Genomic DNA, 21,251 nt, shown 5'->3' on the forward strand with positions numbered 1-21,251 from the left:
TCAGAGAGAAGTGCATATGCTCTGGGACAGCCCTCCAAGGAGGGTTATAATTCCGTTTACCTGGGGAGGAAACCGAGGCCCGGTGTTGGGAAGCAACACGGTCAGGATCTGACCCAAAGCTCCGAGGAGAAAGGGACTGGGCTGAGGCGGGGACCAAGTGAGGGCACAGCACGGGGGCAGGGGTCGCCCCAGCCCCAGCCCCAGACCTGGCTGGGATCGCGCTCTGCTACCGATCCTTCAAAACTTTCAGACTGGTCACCCTGCGTGACCTGCCCCTCCCCCCACCTGCTCCAGCAAGCGGACCTGGAGGGGCCGGGGCAGTGGGCCTAGGCGCCAAGGTTGGGGGTGGGTGGGTAGCGGGGCTGTCGGGTTAAGTCAGTCCGCAGGTCGCCCTGGGTTATCTGGGGCCACCATGTCCCGCCCTGGGGTGTCGGGATTGCGACCTCAGCCTCTCCTGGCAGACGCTGGACGCAGAGGAGGGGGGAGGAGGGGCGAGGGAGAAAGAAGGAGGAGAAGGAGAGGGGAGGTGGGAAGGGGTAGGGGGTAGGGGGCGAAGGGAAGGGGAGGGGTAGAAGAGCGGAGGGGAAGGAGGGAGGAGGGGAGCAGGGAGACGGAGGGGGAAGGAGGGGAGGAGATGGGAGGAGGAGAGGAGAGGGGACGGAGAACGGGAGAGGGGAGGGGGGACAGGAGAGGGGAGGGGAGGGGAGGGAGGCGGCGGGCGGGGCCGGCGGGGGCGGAGCGCGGCCGCCCGGGCTGTGCTCGCCGCCGCCGCCGCTGCGCCCCCCCGCAGGCGCTCGCCGACCGGGCCCGGGGGACCTGGGGACCGGCGGAGGACGCCGGCCGCGCCCGGCCCGAGCCGCAGGGATCGCGGCGCGGGGGCGGCGCGGGCGGGCGGGGCGCTCCGAGGACCCCAGCCCCGGCCCGGCCGAGGTAAGCGGTGGCCGCGGCGGTGGCGGTCAGGGGCGGGGACGCGCGGAGAGACGCCGGCGGGGACCTGTCGGAGCCTTTGTCTGCGGCGCGGCGGTCCCGGTTCCCCGCCGCGCCGCCGGGCGCCGAGTCCCCCCGCCCGACCCAGGTCCCAGGATCAGGGGACTCCCAACCCCGGGCGGCGTCGGGAGCCGGCCAGCCCCCGGCCCCGGCTGCGAGCGCACGACCTAGCCAGCCCCGGGCCCCGCCAGCCGCGTCTTGGCGCCATCTCCTCTCCCGGGCACACCTCGAGGGTCCCCTGCCTGAAGTTCCTCCCTGGACCCCGCTGCGCCCCATCTCGCCCCCTCCCCCGGCCAGCCCCCTCCGACTTCTTGGAAAATCTGCTGGAAGAGGCGGGGCCTCGGCCCAGGGTCACCTCGTGGCTGCCCTAGGGGTCTGTCCTTTGCCTGGGGGCGCAGGTCTGGGATCCAACTTTGCTACCGGTGGGGCCGGCCGGGCACAGGAGCACGCGGGGCCGCGAGCGGCTGGGGACCTGTGGGAACCCTGGCGGGGCAGCGCGGGGGACTGAGTAGGAACCCTGGTGGGGTAGTGCGGGTGTCACCGAGGGCCTGCCAGGCCCTGCCCAGCCTGTGTCGGTGCCTTCATCTGTCCTCTGGGGACTCCAGGAAGGGGGTGGCCGAAGGGTCTTGTACGCCACAGTGCTGCCCACAGGAGCTGGGCAGCCTAGAGCACTTGGCTGTGGAAAGGGCAACAGGGACAAGATAATCCCGGCCTCGGCGCAGGGGACCAGGGCTGTGGAGGGTCCGGCTGTGGGCGGGCAGGCCGACTTTCTTAGTGGAATCGTTCCCCATGTCCCCTCTGGCTGCATGGAGGTGGAGCGCAGCCCCAGACCTGGGCCAGCCTGGCACCCGGGTCCGGGCACCTCCCACTGCCCAGGGACACATTCAGACCGATGTCCACCTCCAGGGTCCACCTCTGTCCCAGCCGAAGTGGGGGGAACCACAGGGTGGGGGCGGGAAGGCTCCAGTCTGAGCTGTAGGATCCCAGACTTGGCCTCTCTGGGCCTCAGTCACTCTTTCTGCAAAATGGGGGCATAAGCCTCATTTTCCAGGACTGCTGAGGGCCAGGAGCCCTCTCTGGTCCACAAGTGGTGGCTTATGCAACTATTGAGCACCTACTGTGTGCAGCCAAGGCTCCCCGCAGCAGCCACCCAGCCCCTCCCTGTTTGCGAAGTACTCTGTCACCCTCTTTTTCACCTGCTGAGTCCTCACAACAGTGAGGTGGAGAAACTAAGGCCCAAGGGGTATCTGAAGGCCAAGGAAAAGACCTATGTCTTAGAAACTGCCTCCCCCACGCCCCAGGCAGAGCCCTATAATCACTTGGGTTTTAAGCCTGTACGAATGTCCTTAAATTCTAATTAAGGGACTTGGGAGAGGGGAAGATCGGAGGCTCTGGGCTGTTGGTGTTTCGTGTGACAGGTCCAGGGGGGAGAGATTGGAGGCCTGCAGCCCAGGAGAGGTGGGGGCCAGCACCGCAGTGGGCTCTCCTGCCTCCTCCACCATGGGGACAGTGGCAGAGCCGGGCGCTGTGGGTGACGGCTGCCTGCCTTGCAGAATGAGCCACAGGGGACAGCGGCCCACCTCCTGGCTCCATGCCGAGCACGTCTGCCTTCCCAGGGTGGCGCAGCCTCTCTGCTGGGCAGAACCCTCGGTGGCGTCCTGGCCAGGCGGCGTCCTGGCCAGGCGTGTGGGGGCACTGGGTGTCTGGGGCTGCCTGAGGAGGGGGTCCGGGGGAGGGGGGTTCCTGCTGAGTGCAGATCATGCCAGGCTTTCTGGGGTTCAGATGCCCTCTGGGGCTGAGCTGACCTCTGAGTGAACTGGCAGTAAGAGTGTTTGGTTGTCATAGACTGTCACCCTGCCACTGTTCCTCCTCCAGCCCTGCAGAGAAGAGGGAGGCTGGGCGGGCTGGGGCCAGAGCTTCTCCAGGCCTCCACTGACCCTCTGGCACCTCCTGCAACTCTGGAGGTCCGCCGCATGGGTGGGGGGGGCGCTCAGGAGAGCCTTGAGCCTGGGGTGGGGGAGGTGCGCTGGGCAAAGGGCGCCTCCTCTCGGCTGGGCTGGTCTGGTCGCTGGTCGTAGGTTCCAATCACCTGGGTCGGCCCCCAGCTGGCAGGGCCAGAATTTTCCCAGCCACGCAAGACCTGGAAGTGGAGCATGCTCCAGTGCTGAGGCCCCAGTGAGACCCATGTCCCCTCCCAGGCCCCAATTGAAACTCTCAAGTGAGCTGGGGGGGGGGGGGGACCTGGGGCTTCCGGCAGCTGCGTGGTAACTGGTCAGTGCAGCTGCTTAAAGGCTGGGAAGGGGTAAACTGGGGCAGAGAGCTGGGGGAACGAAGCCCAGGAGATGGGACAACAGCAGGCAGATGTGGCACAGGCATGCTGGCGGGTCAGCACCAGAGAAACCAGAGCACCTCCAGGCACATGGGACTCCTTGGGGGGTGGGCTTCTCCCATGGGTTCTCTCTTGTGCTTGTGGGGCCAAGGAAACTGAGGCACCATGTTAAGTACCCAATGCTGGGATTTCCCAGTGTTTGTCTCGAATTCCTTACTGTGAGCATGTGTCCTGTCTGCAATCAGATAAATTCATAAATATTACTAGAAACTTAAATTGGTCCTTGTTTTAGGGAAAAAGCTAGACTCCCTCATGCACACAGGGTTGCCTACACAGTGGGGTGTCTTCATCCCAGACCAACTAGCTCCTCGCTTTTCTTCTGAAGGTAGGGCTGGCAGATCTGAATTGAAGCAAGAAACACTGAGGCAAGACCACAGGAAGAACTTCCTGTCCCTGAAGGTGGTTGTCCCTAGAGCTGAGGGCCAGGATGGCTCAGAGTGACCTGGGTTTGGGGCTGGGCTCTCCCACGCCCTGCCTGTGAGGCCAGGGAGGTTGGTGAGAGTAATTTGCCATGTAGCCCTCTGGCTGAAAAAGGAGCGAACATGGGCACCTCCCTCCCAGAGGGAAACGACCCGTGGGACGCCTCCAGCCCAGTGCTGGCACACATGATGTTCAATAATGTCGCTGTTGTTCCTGACTGCTCACCTAGTCCTGGCATCCCACCTCCAAAACATTCCTCCACTCCATCTACTTCTCCCGTGCCACTGCCACCATGCAGGCCACCATGATTGCTCCTGGCCTCCATCTCCCCTTCCCACCCCTTCATCGTGGCGAGGGTGAGCCTCTTAAGAGGTGACACCACTCATGTGGATACAGCCGGGGCAGCGGGGCTGGGGGTGGCCTCTCATCCCTCCCCGCCTCTTCTCCTTCCTCCAGAGCGCAGGCCGCCATGGGCTCCGTTGGGAGCCAGCGCCTCAAGGAGCCCAGCGTGGCGGGCACTCCCGACAGGACTGTGACAGTGAGCTTCAGCTTCGACGGCCACCAGCTGGACGCGGCGGCCGCAGAGGCAGCTCCAGGCCCGGACGTTAGGGCCAGGGGTGCCCCAGCTGTCATGGACTCCGGTGAGTGCAGGTGCGGGCGAGGCGCGTGTCTGCCCCAAACCAGAGTCCGCTGGTGGAGCCCTGCGGGCGGGGGAGCCTTGGGCAGTCATGGAGCACCAGACGCAGCGTCCATCAGGATGGGGCAGATCTGCTGCGGTGACAAGCACGCCCACCACTGTGGTGCCTTCAGGCTGGTGCTGCGAGTCCCCAGCAGGTGTCCGGGGCTCCGCCTATGATCCGAGCTGAGGAGGCTCTGTCTCAACACGTGCTTCCTGCTCATGCCCTGGCCCATATAGCTCCTATCTGGAAGTGACACTTGTCACTTTGGTCACATTCATGGACCAAAGCAAGCCATGCCTAACTGCAAAGGGGGCAGGAAGTGCCCAAAAGGGGTACTGGAGGTGAGGTTCAGAGACCTGGGTTTTGGCCCAGGTGTGTGACCTTGAGCAAGGGCCTAGGCCTCCCTGAGCCTTTCATTAAAGAAATGGTAGCTGTGTGACCTTGAGCACCAGCCTAAATGTCTTTGAGCCTCAGTTTCCCCACATTGAGGAAATGGTAGCCTTGTGACCTTGGGCTAGGGCCTAGGCCTCTCTGAGCCTCAGTTTCCCCACGCTGAGGAGTGGGGCCACCGGACTGTGAGGTCAGACCTGCAGAGCGGGCAGCATGCAGGGCCGGAGTCTGATGGGCTTGGGGTCAGCTGTGCCTCCCCTCTTTTCCCCTCTCAGAGACCTTGAGCAAGTCACTGTTCTTTTCTGGCCCTCACTCTGTCACCTGGAAGAAGGGGATGAACCTGGTGTCTAGGTGGCTGTGACAGAATCCAGAAACTGTTGCTAAGGACTATCCCGGGCATGTGGGAGGCGCCCGAGAGTGACGGCTCTTCTTTGGTAGCTCTTGTTAATACCAGAGCCACTTGGGCTCAGAGGTGTGGGCGTCCTCTGCTTCCGTCCCCTCTCCCTGCAGATGGGCAGTGGGGACTCCACCGGCCGAGCCCCGTGGGGGGTTGAGATGGCCTCCCTGCTCCTGCGTGTGTGGACAGAGCCAGCTCAGCCCAGTCCCTGAGGTGTGGCAATGGACATCGTGGGGCAGTGGCCCTGGCAGCCTTGGCCATAAAAGTGGATGGTGGTCATGTGGCAGTGGCAGTGGTGACTTTAATGTGATGGCTGTGGTGACAGTGGTCTTGGTGTTGGTAGCTGGCGTGGTCAGGGTCCACATGGTTGTAGCTGGTTCCGTGTCCCCTTTGCTGTCAGCAGGCACCCCACCCGGTCGTGGTCTTGGCCTGGTAGGAGGACCCCAACCTTCTCTCGTGGGGGGCATGGGCCATCAGCAGCTCTGCTTGACCTGGGCTAGAGTGTCCACAGACGTCAGTCCCCAGGCATGAAAGTACCAGGAGGTGCTGTCGGGATCTCCCGTATTCCAGACGTGTTCTTTCCTGTCTGCATTGCAATCTGAGTCCCCTCATGGGCCAGCACAGCGAACATCTTCCTTGACTCTTGATTCAGGGCTGTGAGCAGCCCAGGGTGGCCGGGTGGGATCTTAACGTCCAGCTCAATGGGATCGTAGGGTCTTGGGGTTGGAGCTGAGACCCCCAGGCCAGCAGAGCCGGAAGACAGAGGCATGGGAAGCAGGTACTTGCCAGTGGTCACTACAGGCACTAGGGGGTGGCACCACTCCGTGTCCACCCCTTGATTCCTGGACACGTGTCCTGACTATGGAGAAGCAGTGTCCTACGCCGGACACCGGCTTAGAGCGTACGCAGCCTCTGGAACGCCCTGCCCGGGTCCCACGAGGTGTCACCACCAGCCCTGTAGCTGAGTCCCCGATAGCTGAGTGGCTATCCCACTGGCTGTTTCCATGGCCACGATGGCAGTGGATATGACAGCAGGGGCCGTGGTGTTTGGTGACTTTCGAGAATGGCACAATGACAGAGGCAGGGGCAGCTGTGGCCTTAGAGATGGACAGTGGCCATGCTGGTGGCAGCGGCCAGCAGCCCTGTGTGGTGGCCGTGGCCACGAGTGGGCTTGCCAGCGCCTCACCAGGTGTCTCTGGCTTCAGCGGCGGAGGAGCCGGTGCCCGACGACCGCTACCACGCCATCTACTTCGCCATGCTGCTGGCCGGCGTGGGCTTCCTGCTGCCCTACAACAGCTTTATCACCGACGTGGACCACCTGCATCACAAGTACCCAGGTGGGCCCCCCATAGCCGTGCCGGTCCCCCAGGAACCCCAAGGGGCAGGGCCCTGCTTGGGAGCCCGTTTTATTCAAATCCTGGCTCAGCTGTGAATTGCTGAGTGACTTCAGGGCAGTCACCCACCCTCTCTGTGCAGTAAGCCCCTGCTGGGAAAGCGAGGTCACACCTGGCAGGGGACGGTGCAGAGGGTGTGGGCTCTCCCTGAGCAGCTGCTGCCGCTGGCCCTCCGCAGGGACGTCTATCGTGTTTGACATGAGCCTCACCTACATCTTGGTGGCACTGGTGGCCGTGCTTCTCAACAACGTCCTGGTGGAGAGACTGAACCTGCACACCAGGATCACTGCAGGTGCGCTGGCCCCACCCTGCCATGGATGCCTCCCCCTGTGGCTCTCACCCACCCAGTTGCTCTGAGCCTCACTCTGCCCATCTGTAAAATGGATGCACTTCCTACGTATGCCGTAAGGTGTGGTGCAAGGAGAATAGAGTCTCCATGTGGCGGGGCCACCGTAGCCAACATGCTGCTCTGGAGGCTTTTGAGCACCTTATTTCATGTCCCTGGGCCCCTGCCTGAGGTCTCCCCTCTGCCCCAGCGCACTTTCTTTCCCATTCTTCTTCACGGCGACACCCACCTGCAAGGCCCAGCTTAAGGGTGCCTCCTCCAGAAAGCCTTCCGAGATGCCCCCCTTAGATCTCGGCGGCATCCTTGGCCCACCCAGTGTCAAGGGTGAAGGGCAGAGAGCTGACTGCAGGGAGAGGTGGGGGAGGAGGGGCCCCCGCCAGTCGGCTCGCCACCCCTCACGGCCTCTCCCCCCACAGGCTACCTCTTAGCCTTGGGCCCCCTCCTCTTCATCAGCATCTGTGACGTGTGGCTGCAGCTCTTCTCTCGTGACCAGGCCTACGCCATCAACCTGGCCGCTGTGGGCACCGTGGCCTTCGGCTGCACAGGTATGAACCGAGGCCGGGGCCTGGGCCTGAGACCTTGAGTGCCACTGCAGGTGGCCTGTGACGCAAGGCGAGCCGGGCTGGCTGGTGCTGAGTGTGTGTCAGACACGGACACTGAGGCAGCCCCGGTTTTCTCTGATAGAAACCAGCCTTCAAGGACTGGCCTGCCGTTGTCACCATGCCGCTGCTGCTCTTGGGCAGTGGCCTTCAAACTTTTTTTTTTTTTTGCTTTTACTTTAAAAACAATTTCAGACCTACAGGAAGCTTGCAGGAATACTAACTCCCATATATGCGCTCTCTCCCTCTGTGTACATAAATTCCCCCTAAATATGTATCAATATGAAATAATATATGTTTTTCCTTACACCATTTGAGACTTAGTTGTAGACATCATCACCTTTCTCACCTAAATACTAAAACTTCAGTGTATATTTTCTAAGAGCCAAGACATTTCTTCTATAACCCCAACACAATTGCCAAATCGGGAAATTTAACACTCACTTGATAGTATTATCTAAGCTGTGACCTGGACTCGAACTTTGCCGACTGTCTTGAAAATGTCCTTTATGACATTTTTTTTATCCCGACCCAGCATAACAAATTTCGTCCTTTAGTCTCCTTTAATCCAGGAAGGCTCCTCGGCCTGCCTGTGTGTGACACAGCAGTGACGTTTTGCAAGGGTCCAGGCCTGTTGTTTTGTAGATTTTCACACCTTTTCGACCGTGACTTCCAGGGAGAAATACGTTTCACACCGCGGCCCTAGACACGTGTGTATGTGTATCTAGATGAAATCAAGGCTCCCTGAAACAGCACGGCCAGTCCGGGCAGTGTCCCCAGGTCTGTTCTGTTCTGTTTTGCTAAAAAACAAATTGATCAGATTTTAGTCTGGCAGACGCTGCCCCCGGGTCTACAGCGAGGCATGGATATGCCAGGCTCCAGGGTGTGAGCCAGCGCGTTTTTATTTTCCCTGGATCCCAGCTGTATTGTTTAAGATGAATCGTAACAAACTAGCCCAGAAATCTCAGAACAAGGCTTCACAGAACAAGACTTCGTTGTCACTCTTGCCACCTGTCCAGCCCACCATAGTTGGGGACGGTGGGGGTGTAGGTTCCTTGTGGTGTGTCAGAGACTGGGGCTGACAATGGCTGCCTCCCCCCTAGCACATGGCCACCTCTGTCACTTCCACTGTGGGAGGAAGGAAGGTCGAAAGTCCAGGCGGGCTTTTCAATGCCTGGTGCAGAAGTGACAGGTGTCATTTCTGCCCACGTTTCAATGGCCAGAGCTCATCAGTGACCCTGGCTGACACCAGGGGCAAGGATGTGCAGGCGGCATGGGCACCATTTGGTGGGCAGTACCTACCAGTGGGGCGTCAAATCTCTGTCACCAGTGGCGCTAATGGCTGTTTACACATCCTCCGCAGCGAGAAACTCTCAGCTGTTGCATTTCCCCACGTTGACAGGTGATAAGGGTGTCTCACGGTTTTTCCTCTCTCTCTCTCTTAAGTGCAGCAATCCAGCTTCTATGGGTACACGGGGATGCTGCCCAAGAGGTACACGCAGGGGGTGATGACTGGGGAGAGTGAGTATCTGCAGACCCCCAGTGTGGGGGCACTGGGCTGCCATGGGCTCCAGAAGCTTCTTCCTGGGGAACCCCACACCATGTACCTTGAGCTGGGAGGAGCGTTCACAAGCTCTGGGCATGCTGGGCTGGGGTCAGTGACCACCATCTGTCCTTGCCTGGCTGGGGTGGGGTGGACTCCCAAACGCAAGGGACATGTGCGCACACGTGTCTGTGTGCTGTGTTTCTGGAGCACACGCCTCTCTGAGCACGTGGCTGGAGTGTTTTAGTGCCGTGAGCCTATGTCTGGTGTGCACGTGTGTGTCCGCGTGTGCGTGCGTGCGTGCGTGCGTGCTGGGGGCATCCCATCTGTGGCCATGGAGTCGGGTGCTGTACCTTTGGTACCAAGCTGTCCTTGGACTCCAGACCACTTGGGTGCCTCGCAGGCCTCTCAAATTCTCATCTCCTGAGCCCACCTCGCCACCTCTCACTTGCCTCTTCTCTCAGTAAGTGGCAGCCCCTCACTCAAGCCCAATCCTTACCCGATGCCCAGTCCTGCTCCAAGCCCTGTCACCGTCTCGGCATCCCCTGGTCCAGGCGGCTGCCCTTCTCTGCAGAGGGCCAGCACTGCCCTTAGCCAGCCCTGTGTGCTGGGCCTGTGCTTTGGTGTATGGCGGGTCAGAGTGCGGGGCTCCTGGGAGGGCGCAAGACGACTCTTGACTCTTGAGGGGATGGAAGGGTAAGGGGGAGAGGGAGGGAGGTGGGCGCCTGCCCAGTAAAGCAGGAGGACCTAGTGGGGAAGATGGGCAGGACTGGGTGGGCGGAGCTGGGGAGGGGTGAGGCAGGCTGGGAGTGCGGGCTGGGCGGGGTCAGGCTGGGAGGGGCCGGGCGGGGCGTGCTGTGGGGGGGGCGGGGCAGGTCGGGCTGAGGGGATGCCTGGCGGGGCGGGTTGAGTGGGGGGGCTGAGTCGGGGGGGCTGAGTCGGGGGACTGGGCAGATCAGTGTGAGGCGGGGGCGGGTTGAGTGGGGGGGCTGAGTCGGGGGACTGGGCAGATCAGTGTGAGGCGGGGGCGGGTTGAGTGGGGGGGCTGAGTCGGGGGTCTGGGCAGGTCAGTCTGAGGCGGGGGCGGGTTGAGTGGGGGGGCTGGGGAGGCTGAGTCGGGGGTCTGGGCAGATCAGTCTGAGGCGGGGGCGGGTTGAGTGGGGGGGCTGGGGAGGCTGAGTCGGGGGTCTGGGCAGGTCAGTCTGAGGCGGGGGCGGGTTGAGTGGGGGGGCTGGGGAGGCTGAGTCGGGGGACTGGGCAGATCAGTCTGAGGCGGGGGCGGGTTGAGTGGGGGGGCTGGGGAGGCCAGGTTGAGGCGGGCTGAGTGCAGGTGACCTTGGCCGCCAAACCCCGGCCCACTGTCCACCCCAGGCACGGCGGGGGTGATGATCTCGCTGAGCCGAATCCTGACCAAGCTGCTGCTGCCAGACGAGCGCGCCAGCACGCTCATCTTCTTCCTGGTGTCGGTGGGCCTGGAGCTGCTGTGCTTCCTGCTGCACCTGCTGGTGCGCCGCAGCCGCTTCGTGCTGTACTACTCCGCCCGGCCGCGCGACAGGGGCTGCCGGGCCGGCCTGGGCCGCGGCGCCGGCTACCGCGTGCACCACGACGTGGCCACCGGGGACGTCCACTTCGTAAGTGCCCGCCTCCCCCTGGACGACACCCGGCCCACCGCCTCCGTCCGGGTCGGGAGCCAGCAGGTGGCCTCTTGCTGTCCTGCTGTGCCCCCGCCCCTCCGCGTGTAGTCTCAGGCCCTGGCTTTCTTCTGTGGACTAAGGTGTTGTCCCTTTGTGGTGCCACACATGCTGTGCTTTAGGGCCCCACCCCCTGTGGTATCCCAGGCTGTGTCTGAGGCTCTGGCCAGCTGCTGTGTCCCTCATATGGGGTATGCATGCCCCTGTGCTCTGTGACACCCCACGTTATGTGGAACAAAGTTTCCGTCCTGCTGGGACAGCCGTCGTAGGGGCCGTCCTGCTGACGCAACCTGACAGTGGACCCTAGGAAGCTCACACTCTGTTCCACCCTAACCTAGAGGCAGGGCCCCCACAGCTCCCCCAGGGCAGGACACTGGAGCCAGTGGGAGAGGGAGTGGCCAGAAGGCAGGCAGGCAGAGAGGGCGGGCCAGGGACTCAGTTTCAACGTCTCTTGCTCTAGTGAGGGCGAGGCCCCCCAGGCACCTCCACTATGGGGTCCCCAGCACTGACAACCCCTGCCAGCGGGTGGCCCTGGCACCACTGGTTAGCGGCCATCTGGGGAGCAGGGGCGCCCTCTGGTGGTGGCCAGGCTGCATAGCCCCAGCGCTGAGCAGGCTGGTGTGGAGGCCTGGGGACACCTGCAGGGTGAGGTCAGCAATGCAGGCCTCGTGGAGGCAGGCAGGCAGGGGTAGCCCTTGGTTCTTGTCCCTGAAGGTCCCCAGCTCTCCTCAGCAGAGTAGAACCAGAATGTCACACAGGCATCCGTCCAGCCGGGGTCCTTGGCTGGGGACACTGGAGCCAGCTGGAAATTCTGTCCCTCATGGAGCCGCCGGCCCAGGGATGGGCCCAAGACGGAAAAGGATGGATGTGGGAGGGACACTGGGGGCCCCCTTCATGGTCAGGGAGGTTTCCCAAGGAGGGTCTTCTGGCTGACCACCCGAAGCAGGAGATACCAAGACCCACAGGAAGGGCACTGGGGGCAGAGGGAAAAGCGTGTGCTGAGGCTCAGAGGCTGGGAAGAGCCTGGTGTGTTTTGGGGACAAAGCGTTGGAGGCCTCGAAGGGCCTCTGCGGAAGGGGCTGGGGTGCTGTGCTTGGTTTGGTCAGAAGCCCATAAGGGGTCATGGCGGTGACGAGATGGAATTTGCCACCTCAGGAGAATCTGAGAGGCCTCGGTAGGGTGAGGCAGGAGGGTGTCTGGACACAGTGGTGCCAGCTGAATGCCAGTCTGAGTGTGGCTCCCTCACTGGAGCCGGATGCCCCGCCCTTCCACCCAAACCCACCCACCTCGTCCTTCCTCCAGGAGCACCAAACCCCAGCCCTGGCCACCGCGTCCCCAAAAGACAGCCCAGTGCATGAGGTGACCGGCAGTGGGGGCACCTACATGCGCTTTGACGTGCCCCGGCCGAGAGTCCAGCGCAGCTGGCCCACCTTCAGAGGTGAGGGCGAGCCCCCAGACCCCCGGGTCCCTGTCATTCCGTCCACACTCGTGGGTGGCACTCAGGCGGGAGGCAGGCGGGCCCCCCAGGCACCAACCTCTGACCCCCTCGTGCCCCCAGCCCTGCTGCTGCACCGCTACGTGGTGGCGCGGGTCATCTGGGCAGACATGCTGTCCATCGCGGTGACCTACTTCATCACGCTGTGCCTGTTCCCCGGCCTGGAGTCCGAGATCCGCCACTGCATGCTGGGCGAGTGGCTGCCCATCCTCATCATGGCCGTGTTCAACCTCTCAGACTTCGTGGGCAAGGTGGGCAGGGCTGGCACGTGGTGGGGGCTGTGGGAGGCCCTGGCCCATCCAGGGAGGGTCCCTGGGGTGGGGATGCGCGGCTCCCTGGTGGGGAGGGTGGCCCCTGCCTGGTCCCGCAGGGGAGCTGCAGTGTCAGCCGAGGCGCCTGACACCCTCCTGCCCGCCGTCGCTGGTCCTTCGCGGGATGAGCGCAGGTGCTGGCCACCTGGAGTACCCAGAGAGGGCAGGGGCACCCAGAAATGGGTCGAAGGAACCAAGAGAATCGGGACAATGTGTCATCTGCTACAAGTGCCGGGCAGGGGTGGGGATAGGGCTTGGAGTAGGACCAGAGCTGCCGTCCTGGTGCTCTGGGCAGGCAGGGTGGGCCTTGTCTTAATGAATGAGGCTCAGAGAGGGGGAGCCATCTGCCTGAGGTCACACAGCTGAATGTCCAGGAGGGGAGTCTGTGCTTGGGGAGGGAGCAAGGCTCAGTGAGCTCGCACCCTACCTGCTGCTTCCTGGCTGCACGGGCTGACACAGGTGGCTAGAGTCTCTGGGCCTTGGGGTCCTGGTTTCTCAAATTGCGTTAAGGGCCCCCCCACCGCCAAAACCTTGCCGTGGAATGGGAGGACCAGGTGTTGCTGTAGCAAGTTGGGGGGAAACTCTGTCTTGTTTCAACAGTTTTTGCTGATTTTTAGGCTGAACGATGACAGATGTCTAGAGTTTGCCTTGTGTAATTGAATTCAGTATTTCTCTTTACAAACAAATGAAACCAAGTGGGATTTGGGGGCTAGAGCAGGAGAAGGGCAGAGCCAGGAGCGGGTGGGAGGGTGGGGTGGGGGAGGGGCGGGGCGCCCACTGGCCCGGCTCCCCACAGATCCTGGCGGCCCTGCCCGTGGCCTGGCGGGGCACCCACCTGCTGGCCTGCTCCTGCCTGCGCGTGGTCTTCATCCCCCTCTTCATCCTGTGCGTGTACCCCAGCGGCACGCCCGCCCTGCGCCACCCCGCCTGGCCCTGTGTCTTCTCCCTGCTCATGGGCGTCAGCAACGGCTACTTCGGCAGCGTGCCCATGATCCTGGCGGCCGGCAAGGTGGGCCCCAAGCAGCGGGAGCTGGCAGGTGAGGCGCCCACAGCCCATCCTCCTGGTGGGGCGGGCAGGTGCGTTTGGGTACCGGGAGTCAAGTCAGCGTCAGGGTGGTCACTTCATTCGTTCATTCATTCCATAACTACTTGGCGAGCCCCTCCTGTGTGCCAGGTACCGTCTGCGGGGCTGGGGACGTGGTGGGACCAAACAGTGCTCCTGGCGCTGTAGGGCTGACGCTCCAGAAGTGGAGACAGTTGATATGAGGAGGAGTAGCAAGCAGGTGTAATGTGTGGGGTGGAGTAAGTGCTGTGCAGAAAACAGCAATCTGGGAAGGCCTCACTGAGGAGGTGACTTTTGAACAAAGACCTGGAGGAAGTAGTGAGGGGCCAGCACATGGAGCTGCGAGGAGACAGCGTCCAAGCAGAAGCATGTGCAAAGGACCTGAGGCAGGGGTGGGAGCAGAAGTGGGATGGGGGGACAGGGAGTAGAGACCCTGTAGAGTAGAGTGGGGACGAGGAGACGAAGGGGGCGCTACAGGCCAGGCCCACGAGGATGCGGCCACAGAGCTGGTCAAGGGGCTGGATTCCAGATCTGCTTTGACAGTGGAGCCCACAGGGCTACAGGTGGGTCGGGAGTGGGGTGGGGGTGGTGGGACCAAGTTTGGTGCCCACTACTCAGGGCAGGAAGGTCAGCACTCCCACTCGCTGAGATGGGGGTGTTGGGTCAGGTTGGGGACACGTGCGTGTGTTCAGGATGCCGTGGACACCCCAGAGTGACCCCAGCAAGGAAGCCACTTGGGGCGGGACACTGGAGAGAAAGGTGGAGGTGCAGGGCTGAGCAGGTGCGGCCTGGGCGCCTGGCGGGTGACCTCAGGGAGCAGGAGCGCCCGGCCAAGGCGGGCTGGGCCCTGGAGAGGGTGTTCCTGGGAGGACAGGGGGCCAGATGTTCACCAGGGCTGTTGTGAGCTCCCAGGAGCCGGCAGGTGACCCGCTAAGACGCAGAGGCCGGAGGGCAGCGGCCCCGCACCCCCTCAGGTCCGTCTCGTCCGCAGGGAACACCATGACTGTGTCCTACATGTCAGGGCTGACGCTGGGCTCCGCCGTGGCCTACTTCACCTACAGCCTCTCCCGGGACGCCCACGGCAGCTGCCTCGTCACCTCCGCCGCCAACGGCTCGGCCCCCACCGGCCCCTGAGCCGGCCCTGCCCCCACCCGGGGGCTGAGGGCCCGACCTCGCCCCAGGCCTGAGGCACCCCCTCCCCGCCTGCAGTGCCTGGGGGCCCCAGGCCTCCTCCTGTGCCAATAGCGCCACCCTCTCTGGGTCCACTGGGCCACCACTCCGGCCCCGAGTTCTAGCAAGTTCTCTGAAGAATGGATGTGTTTCTGCAGCCCAGGGCTCGGCCCAGCAACGTGTTCTGTGTTCGGTCTCACACCTGCTGTCGCCCTCCGTCTGTGCAGCGCCCCTGCTCCAGCCAGGCCAGTGCTCTGGGGTCAGACCCATGGCCGCCCTGAGCAGGACAGCAGACCGCCAGCCAGTGACCCACCCAGGGTCTGCTTCCTGTGTCCACAGCGCTGGTCGGGGTGCAGCCTGACCCAGCCTCCACCAGGGACCCCTCCCCGTGAACCTCAGGGCCCCCAGAGGAGGGGGCAGCCCTGGCCTTATCACCTCAGGCCTTTCCCCCGCGACCCCGTTCTTAGACCCTGGATCTCTGTTAGCCATGAAGGATCGTAGCCCAGGGGCTGAATGGACTCAGATCGTGTCTGTGCCAGCCCCTAGCGTCCACAGCGCAGTGCCCGCCCGAGCAGGCCCGCCCACGTGGGGGCCTCCCCGCACACCCGCCCAAGCCCCCTGCCCCCCTCACCTGCCTGCAATACAGGAAGGAGACAGGTTTGGGGGCTGCAAAGCAGGGCCCCCACCTTGGCTGAAGTTGACCCTTGACCTAGGTCTTGACCCCTGTCCAGCAAGGCTCAAGGAGGTACCTGATGTGCCCAAGAGTCCCCAGCAAGTGGGGAGGGGTCTAGGGGGAGATCACTCCAGCCAGGACCCTGCAGAACACCAGGTTGGTGAGGTCAGGGCCCTGGGGTGGGGGATTCCAGGGGTGTCCCGCCAAAGACAGCTTTCCCTGGGGGAGGCTGGCCTGCCCTTCCACACCCTGGCCCCTGCTGTGTCCTGTCCACCGTCTGTCCACTAACTGTACCGCACTGGCCATTAAAGATGAAGGCAGAGAGCCTGCCCCACCGCTGCCTCCCGAGGAGTGCTTGTGTGGGTGGGGCTGCGACCGCCCTGTTGGAGTCCTGGGGGGACAGATGTACCCACTTGGGGGAACCTCATTCTTCCCATCTGCGAACTGGGCGGTGGTTCAGGTATGGGGGCTGCCATAGGCCTGGTGGGCCAGGGACAGGTTAGTGTGGAGGGGTCAGGGTGGGGGGAGCTGGAAGCATTTGGGGTTTATCCAGCACCTTTGTGCTCCTTTGGCCCTTGGGAGGGGAGGGTGGCTGCCTCCAGCCTGCTCAAAGCTGGGGCAGGGGCGGGGGTATGTGTGGAAATGAACACAAAGCAGGAGGCAGCTTGGCCCCAGCCCTTGGGTTTGGGTGGATCCTAGGAGCCGAAGCCTTCTGGGCTCAAGCCCTAGCTCCGTGCTGGTTTGTGCAATTTGGGCAAATTCCAGGCTGTTCATGGCTCATTTTCCCTAAGCAGGGGGGTTGAGTGGGCCTGAGTGCTGCCTGTGCTCCAGGGCAGCTGTTGTCCCTGGGACCCAGGTGGACCGAGACAGCGCCAGGTGGTACCACAGCTGGCCACCAGGTGGCGCCAGCACACCGCTCGCCCTGCGCCTCCAGGTGTGTGTTGGGGGGCCGTGCCACCTGCGAGTTTCTCTGCAACAGGACGGTCGGACAGAGGGTGGGGAGCCTGAGCCCTGTAGCTGCCCTCTGCGTGTTGACACGTGTGATGGCCATGCCCCATTCACAACGGAAGTAGCAAAGCCCAGAGTGTCCTCTGCAGCCCATCCACACTGACCGGGACATGTGCTCAAAGGACAGCCAGACCCCCACCCCCCAACTCCCCTAGACCCCTGAGGTTCAGGTGCCAGAAATTGCAGGGATGGTGCCCCACCTCTCTCTGAGGACTCAGGGCCACCGTGACCATCAGCATCACTGTCTTCAGTGTGGGCATGGCCAGGAGCATTCAGCTGCAAGCCCTCCAGCCCCGCCCTGACCAAGAGAACTTCTGGAAATGGTAGACATGTTCTACCCTTTTGGGCATGGGATGTGTGGCTGGTGCAACTGAGAAACTTAACTTTTAATTTTCTTTCATGTAAATTAGCTCCAATTTCAATGGCTGCATATGGCCAGTGTACTCTGCCTGGCTCCCCCCTGACCACCAAACACCCCCCCAGCCCCTGAAAGAAATCACTCCAAACAATGGCATTTTTCCAATTAAATCTTTTTCTTTTCTTTTTTTTTTTTTATGAAAAAGATCACACAGAATTTGCCAACAAACAAAATTCCAAAAGAAACTTTAAAAAAAAGGAAAACAATAATTCCCCCCCCCCCCAAAACAAAACCAAAGTCTGGCTTTTCCTTCCCTCGAGATTGTCTGGACAAGGCCTCCCGTGTCCCTGGAAGGCTCGGGGGCTGGCTAAGTGCTTTCTTGGGCCCGAGCAGGACCTTGGGCTCGGGCGGGTCCTCCCTCACCCTCCCTGTCCCTCGCTCAGTCTGCTGTCTGCTGTCCCTAACTCCTCAGTCCTGGGGGCTGTACGGGACCCTTGGGCCACGGTGGATGTGCTGGGGGCTGGGGAGGCCGGTGAAGCCGGGTGCTAGACACTCACAATCTAACAGGAAATAAAAAATAATATTCTGCACGTCAGAATGTGTTCGCTTTTTTTTTATAATTTCATAGCTATGTTTTCACAGTTTTAAAAAGTTTATATTTATATATATTTATATATATTTATCTTTATATATATAATTAAAAAGTTGACTCCATTTAAAGGCTTATGATACAGGGGCAGGGCGAGTCTCTCTTGGTACAATAAAACTGTACAGGTTAAGAACTGCCACCTCCCTCCTGGGCAGGGAGGGGCCGGGCGTGGCCGGGCGAGGATTTCAGCACCATTGGGGTTTTCTGTAGTGTGAGGATCTGGGCTGGGAGGGGCCCTCGCTGGGCCCTGGGGCACGCAGCCCCTCCACCTGGCGCCTGGCGATGCTCCTAGGCTTCCCCTTTGCCGGGCTCGTTCCCCAAGTCCAGGCCATCCTGAGAGGTTGGGGCCGGCCCGGCAGGGCGCCCGGAGCAGGCAGAGTGTGGTCCTTGAGGCTGGCTGGCGTTGGGCCACTCCATCCCGCGGTGGGAGGCCTTGGGGTGGGCTCTGTGCCCACGGTGCCGGGAGCCCCAGAGTGAGCATCAGTTTGGTTCCTTGGAAGCCCCCCGCTGAACCCCCAGTCTGCTTGGGCCTGGGGGCACCTGGCCAAGTGCTTACAAGGTGCTGGACAGGAGGCCTGAGGCCAGTCCTGGCTGAGGCCACCCTGAGGGGGACGGCAGAGCCATACCCTGATAGCTGAGAGGAGCCCCTGTCGTGGGGGCGCTGAGGGGTTAGGGAAGTCGGGCTGAGACGTGTGCACATGTGTGCACACACGTGCATGCATACGGGCACACACATGTACACACTCACACTCGCCCGGGGCGTCATCACACCTGGCCCCATGCACACACCCACGGGCACACTTGCATGCACACAACGCACGTGGTCCCTGCGCCGTGGCAGTGACGGTGAGAGCCCCGTCAGCCCTTGAGTCGCAAGGGCAGCCTCGGGGCAACGGGGTCGGCAGGCTCAGCAGAGCACGGGCACGCCGTCCGTGGAGAAGATCATGCCCGTGGTGGGCTCGTAGGTGCCCGCGAGGTAGTACAGGCCCTCGCTGTCCTGGTACTTCTTGGTCTTGAGCATCTGCTCGTACTGCTCCAGGCCCACCACCAGGCACTTGTGCGACACCGTCTGCACGTCGTTCTCGTCCACGTGCGAGGACTGGTACAGGGCGCGCTGCGGGCATGAGGGCGTGTCAGGGTGGGGGGCACCTCCAAGGCCAGAGGGGCCAGAGGCTGAGAGAGACCCAGAGACCAAGGGAGACAGAGACGAAGAGAGACAAACACTGAGAAAGACCCAAAGACTGACACGGACCGAGACGCTGAGGATAAGAACAGAGACTACAAGACAGAGACTGGGAGACTGAGAGACAGAGACGCAGAGACCAGGAGAGATGGGACAGGAGCCAGGCAGCTCACAGTGGCAGAGACAGGTCAGAGGCTGAGAGTGGCCACCGTAGGCAGAGGGGACAGAGCCACCACCTCCAGCTGGCCCTGCCTAAGCCGCCTGGGAGGGGCGGCCACCCACCCATCGGCCTTACCTCCATGAAGTCCTTCCTCTGGCTGGAGACCCGCAGGGCTGCGGGGAGGCTGCGGCCGGACTTCTGGTCCCAGTGCTGTGTGGGGAGAGAAGAGGGGTTGTGGGTGACCCCAGACCCCAGGGCAAGGCCACCACTGGGCAGGCTAGGTGAGGCCCTGGGCCGCCGTTCCCCGAGACCACAGACCCAGGGCGGGCGGAGACGCAGCTCCCGGCTCACCTGGCCCTCGTGGAACTGCTTGCCGGGGCTGGTCTCCTCGGGGTGGTAGAACCACTTGACGCGGACCACCATGTTGTTGCCCCACGACTCCCACATGCTCTGGATGCGGCCGATGTAGGGCAGGTTGGGGCGGCCGGCCGAGAGGAACACGGCGCAATCCCCGATGCGGATGAGCTCCTTGCCGCGCACGATGGCCTTGTAGAAGAGCTTGCGGGCCTTGCCCTTCATGCCGCGCCGCTGCGGGGGCAAGACTCGGCGTGAGGGCGTGGGCTGGGCCCACTCCTGCTGCCTGGGACCCCGTCCCTCGGCCTCCAAAGGCCTCTAAGTCAACTGCTGTCAACCCAGGGCTTCTGCAGAAGGTAGAGGGGAAGGAGCCCCTTGTCTCGCTCTCTCGGGGAAGCCCCTCTTCCATGACTTTGACGTGCCGGGTCTCCAAGAGGGGCTTCACCTAACCCAGGGTTCTGCAGCCTGAATCCCTGTTCTAGAGCAGCCTGGGCCCCGCTGGAAGCACAGGTGTTCCTGCCGCCCTGCCTGTCGTGCACGGGGGCCTCTGCCCCTCGGCCCTGCCCACGCTCCTCGCTGGGTCCTGCCACCGCCCTGCAGAGTCAGCCACCTGCCACCTCACCTTGCCAGTAGGGACGCTGAGGCCCGGGGGCGGGCGTGTGTGTGTGTGTGAGACCATGGCCACTGTTGCTCAGGGCCAGAGCATAGAGGGGCACACACGCCCCACAGCCACATATGTGGTGGGTGCTGGGGCCGTCCCAAAGCAGAGGCTGGTTCGACACACCTGTGTCACTCCCTGCGCAGCCCCTGGGTGAGATCGCTCTGCTCACAGGGCTTCTGAGGTTAAAGGGGTTCTTGTCCCAGAAACAGATGCTAAGACGAAGACGGGATGAGACTGGAAGCATTTCCAAGAAAAGCCGGAAGGGCCGTGCGGAAGTGGGACGCAGAAGGGCAGATGTCACAGAGCCCTACTGGGGGCCAAGTGTGAGTCAGCCCCCCATGTGGCCTAACCAGTGGTAACAGGGGCGTCCCACCCGCCCTGCCCCCTGTAGGTGGGGACGAAGGGCTGTCCCTGGGAGGAATTCAAACATCAGGCACTGCCTCCAACCGAGTGCCCCAGCGCCTGCAGGACCCAGCCCCAGCCAGGCCCCCTGGTGTGTTAGGGGTTTCATTTATTCACTCAACAAACACTTCCTGAGGTGCCCCAGGCAGTTCCTGAACATGGCTGGCTCTGTTGTCACCATCCTAGGGGAGACACTCCTCCAAGAACCAGGCCAAGCAAAGCTCTGCCCGCCCATGGAACCAGCACATTCTCACCTCACACTAAATTCTAAGACGTACTCTTCCCTTCTCACGTTGACTTCTCTGGAAGTCAAATGTTTCGCCTAAGCAGGGAATGAGCCCACATGCTGGTTTCCTACCTTATCCACCTGTCCCCCGCCTGCTTTTAATCTGCTGGATCCCTGGTGGTAATGGACTTTTCAATAGCCACATCACCAATTTCTTTCTTTTCTTTTCTTTTCTTTTTTTTTTTTTTAATACCAGGTCTCACTCTGTCACCCCTGCTAGACTGCAGGGGAGTCATCACAGCTCACAGCAACCTCCAACTCCTGGGCTCAAGCAATCCTCTTGCCTCACGCTCCCGAGTAGCTGGGACTACAAGTGTGCTACCACAGCTGGCTAATTTTTTCTATTTTTAGTAGAGACGGGGTCTTGCTTTTGCTCAGGCTGGTCTCAAACTCCTGAGCTCAAGCAATCCTCTAGCCTCAGCCTCCAAAGTGCTGGGATGACAGACGCGAGCCACCGCGCCTGGCCACGTAATTTATGTGTGTTCTGTGGACTCAAGTTCTCTTTGGCTCAAGGCACAGGAGAAGTATGTCCGAGGTGGGATGGGCAGCTCAGGCTGGCCCCTCAGTGGTGACAGCCCACTACCCCCAGAGGCTCTTTCAGCCTGCAGTCAGCAAGCCAGGAGAATTTAAAGTCAGAGAATC

At 62.1% G+C, this 21,251-nt stretch overlaps 2 protein-coding genes across 9 annotated transcripts in view; one reads left to right on the forward strand and one right to left on the reverse strand.

The window, feature by feature from the left end:
- The first annotated feature begins 852 nt into the window (after positions 1-852).
- Positions 853-15,878, forward strand: SLC29A4 (solute carrier family 29 member 4). The gene is made up of 11 exons (XM_012759210.3): positions 853-930; positions 4,253-4,437; positions 6,469-6,600; positions 6,836-6,949; positions 7,420-7,548; positions 9,049-9,123; positions 10,517-10,776; positions 12,139-12,274; positions 12,395-12,582; positions 13,439-13,679; positions 14,697-15,878. Exons 2-11 carry the CDS (start codon positions 4,266-4,268, stop codon positions 14,837-14,839), a joined length of 1,590 nt encoding a protein of 529 aa, XP_012614664.1. The 5' UTR covers positions 853-930; positions 4,253-4,265; the 3' UTR covers positions 14,840-15,878.
- A 1,206-nt stretch (positions 15,879-17,084) lies between these two features.
- The window catches only part of TNRC18 (trinucleotide repeat containing 18), an 81,921-nt gene continuing 77,754 nt past the window's right edge, over positions 17,085-21,251 (reverse strand). For 7 of the 8 annotated variants that reach the window (XM_075995260.1, XM_012759206.3, XM_075995264.1 and 4 more), the window contains 3 exons: positions 19,258-19,494; positions 19,042-19,116; positions 17,086-18,677 (listed from right to left, as the gene is read on the reverse strand). In XM_075995260.1, the coding sequence (XP_075851375.1) occupies positions 18,471-18,677; positions 19,042-19,116; positions 19,258-19,494 (519 nt within the window). In that variant the 3' untranslated portion in view covers positions 17,086-18,470. Of the gene's footprint in view, positions 18,678-19,041; positions 19,117-19,257; positions 19,495-21,251 lie in introns of all 8 variants that reach the window. The other variant, XM_075995263.1, reaches the window with a different exon arrangement.

Source organism: Microcebus murinus, chromosome 19 (assembly GCF_040939455.1).
Source record: "Microcebus murinus isolate Inina chromosome 19, M.murinus_Inina_mat1.0, whole genome shotgun sequence".
Lineage (NCBI taxonomy): Eukaryota > Metazoa > Chordata > Mammalia > Primates > Cheirogaleidae > Microcebus > Microcebus murinus.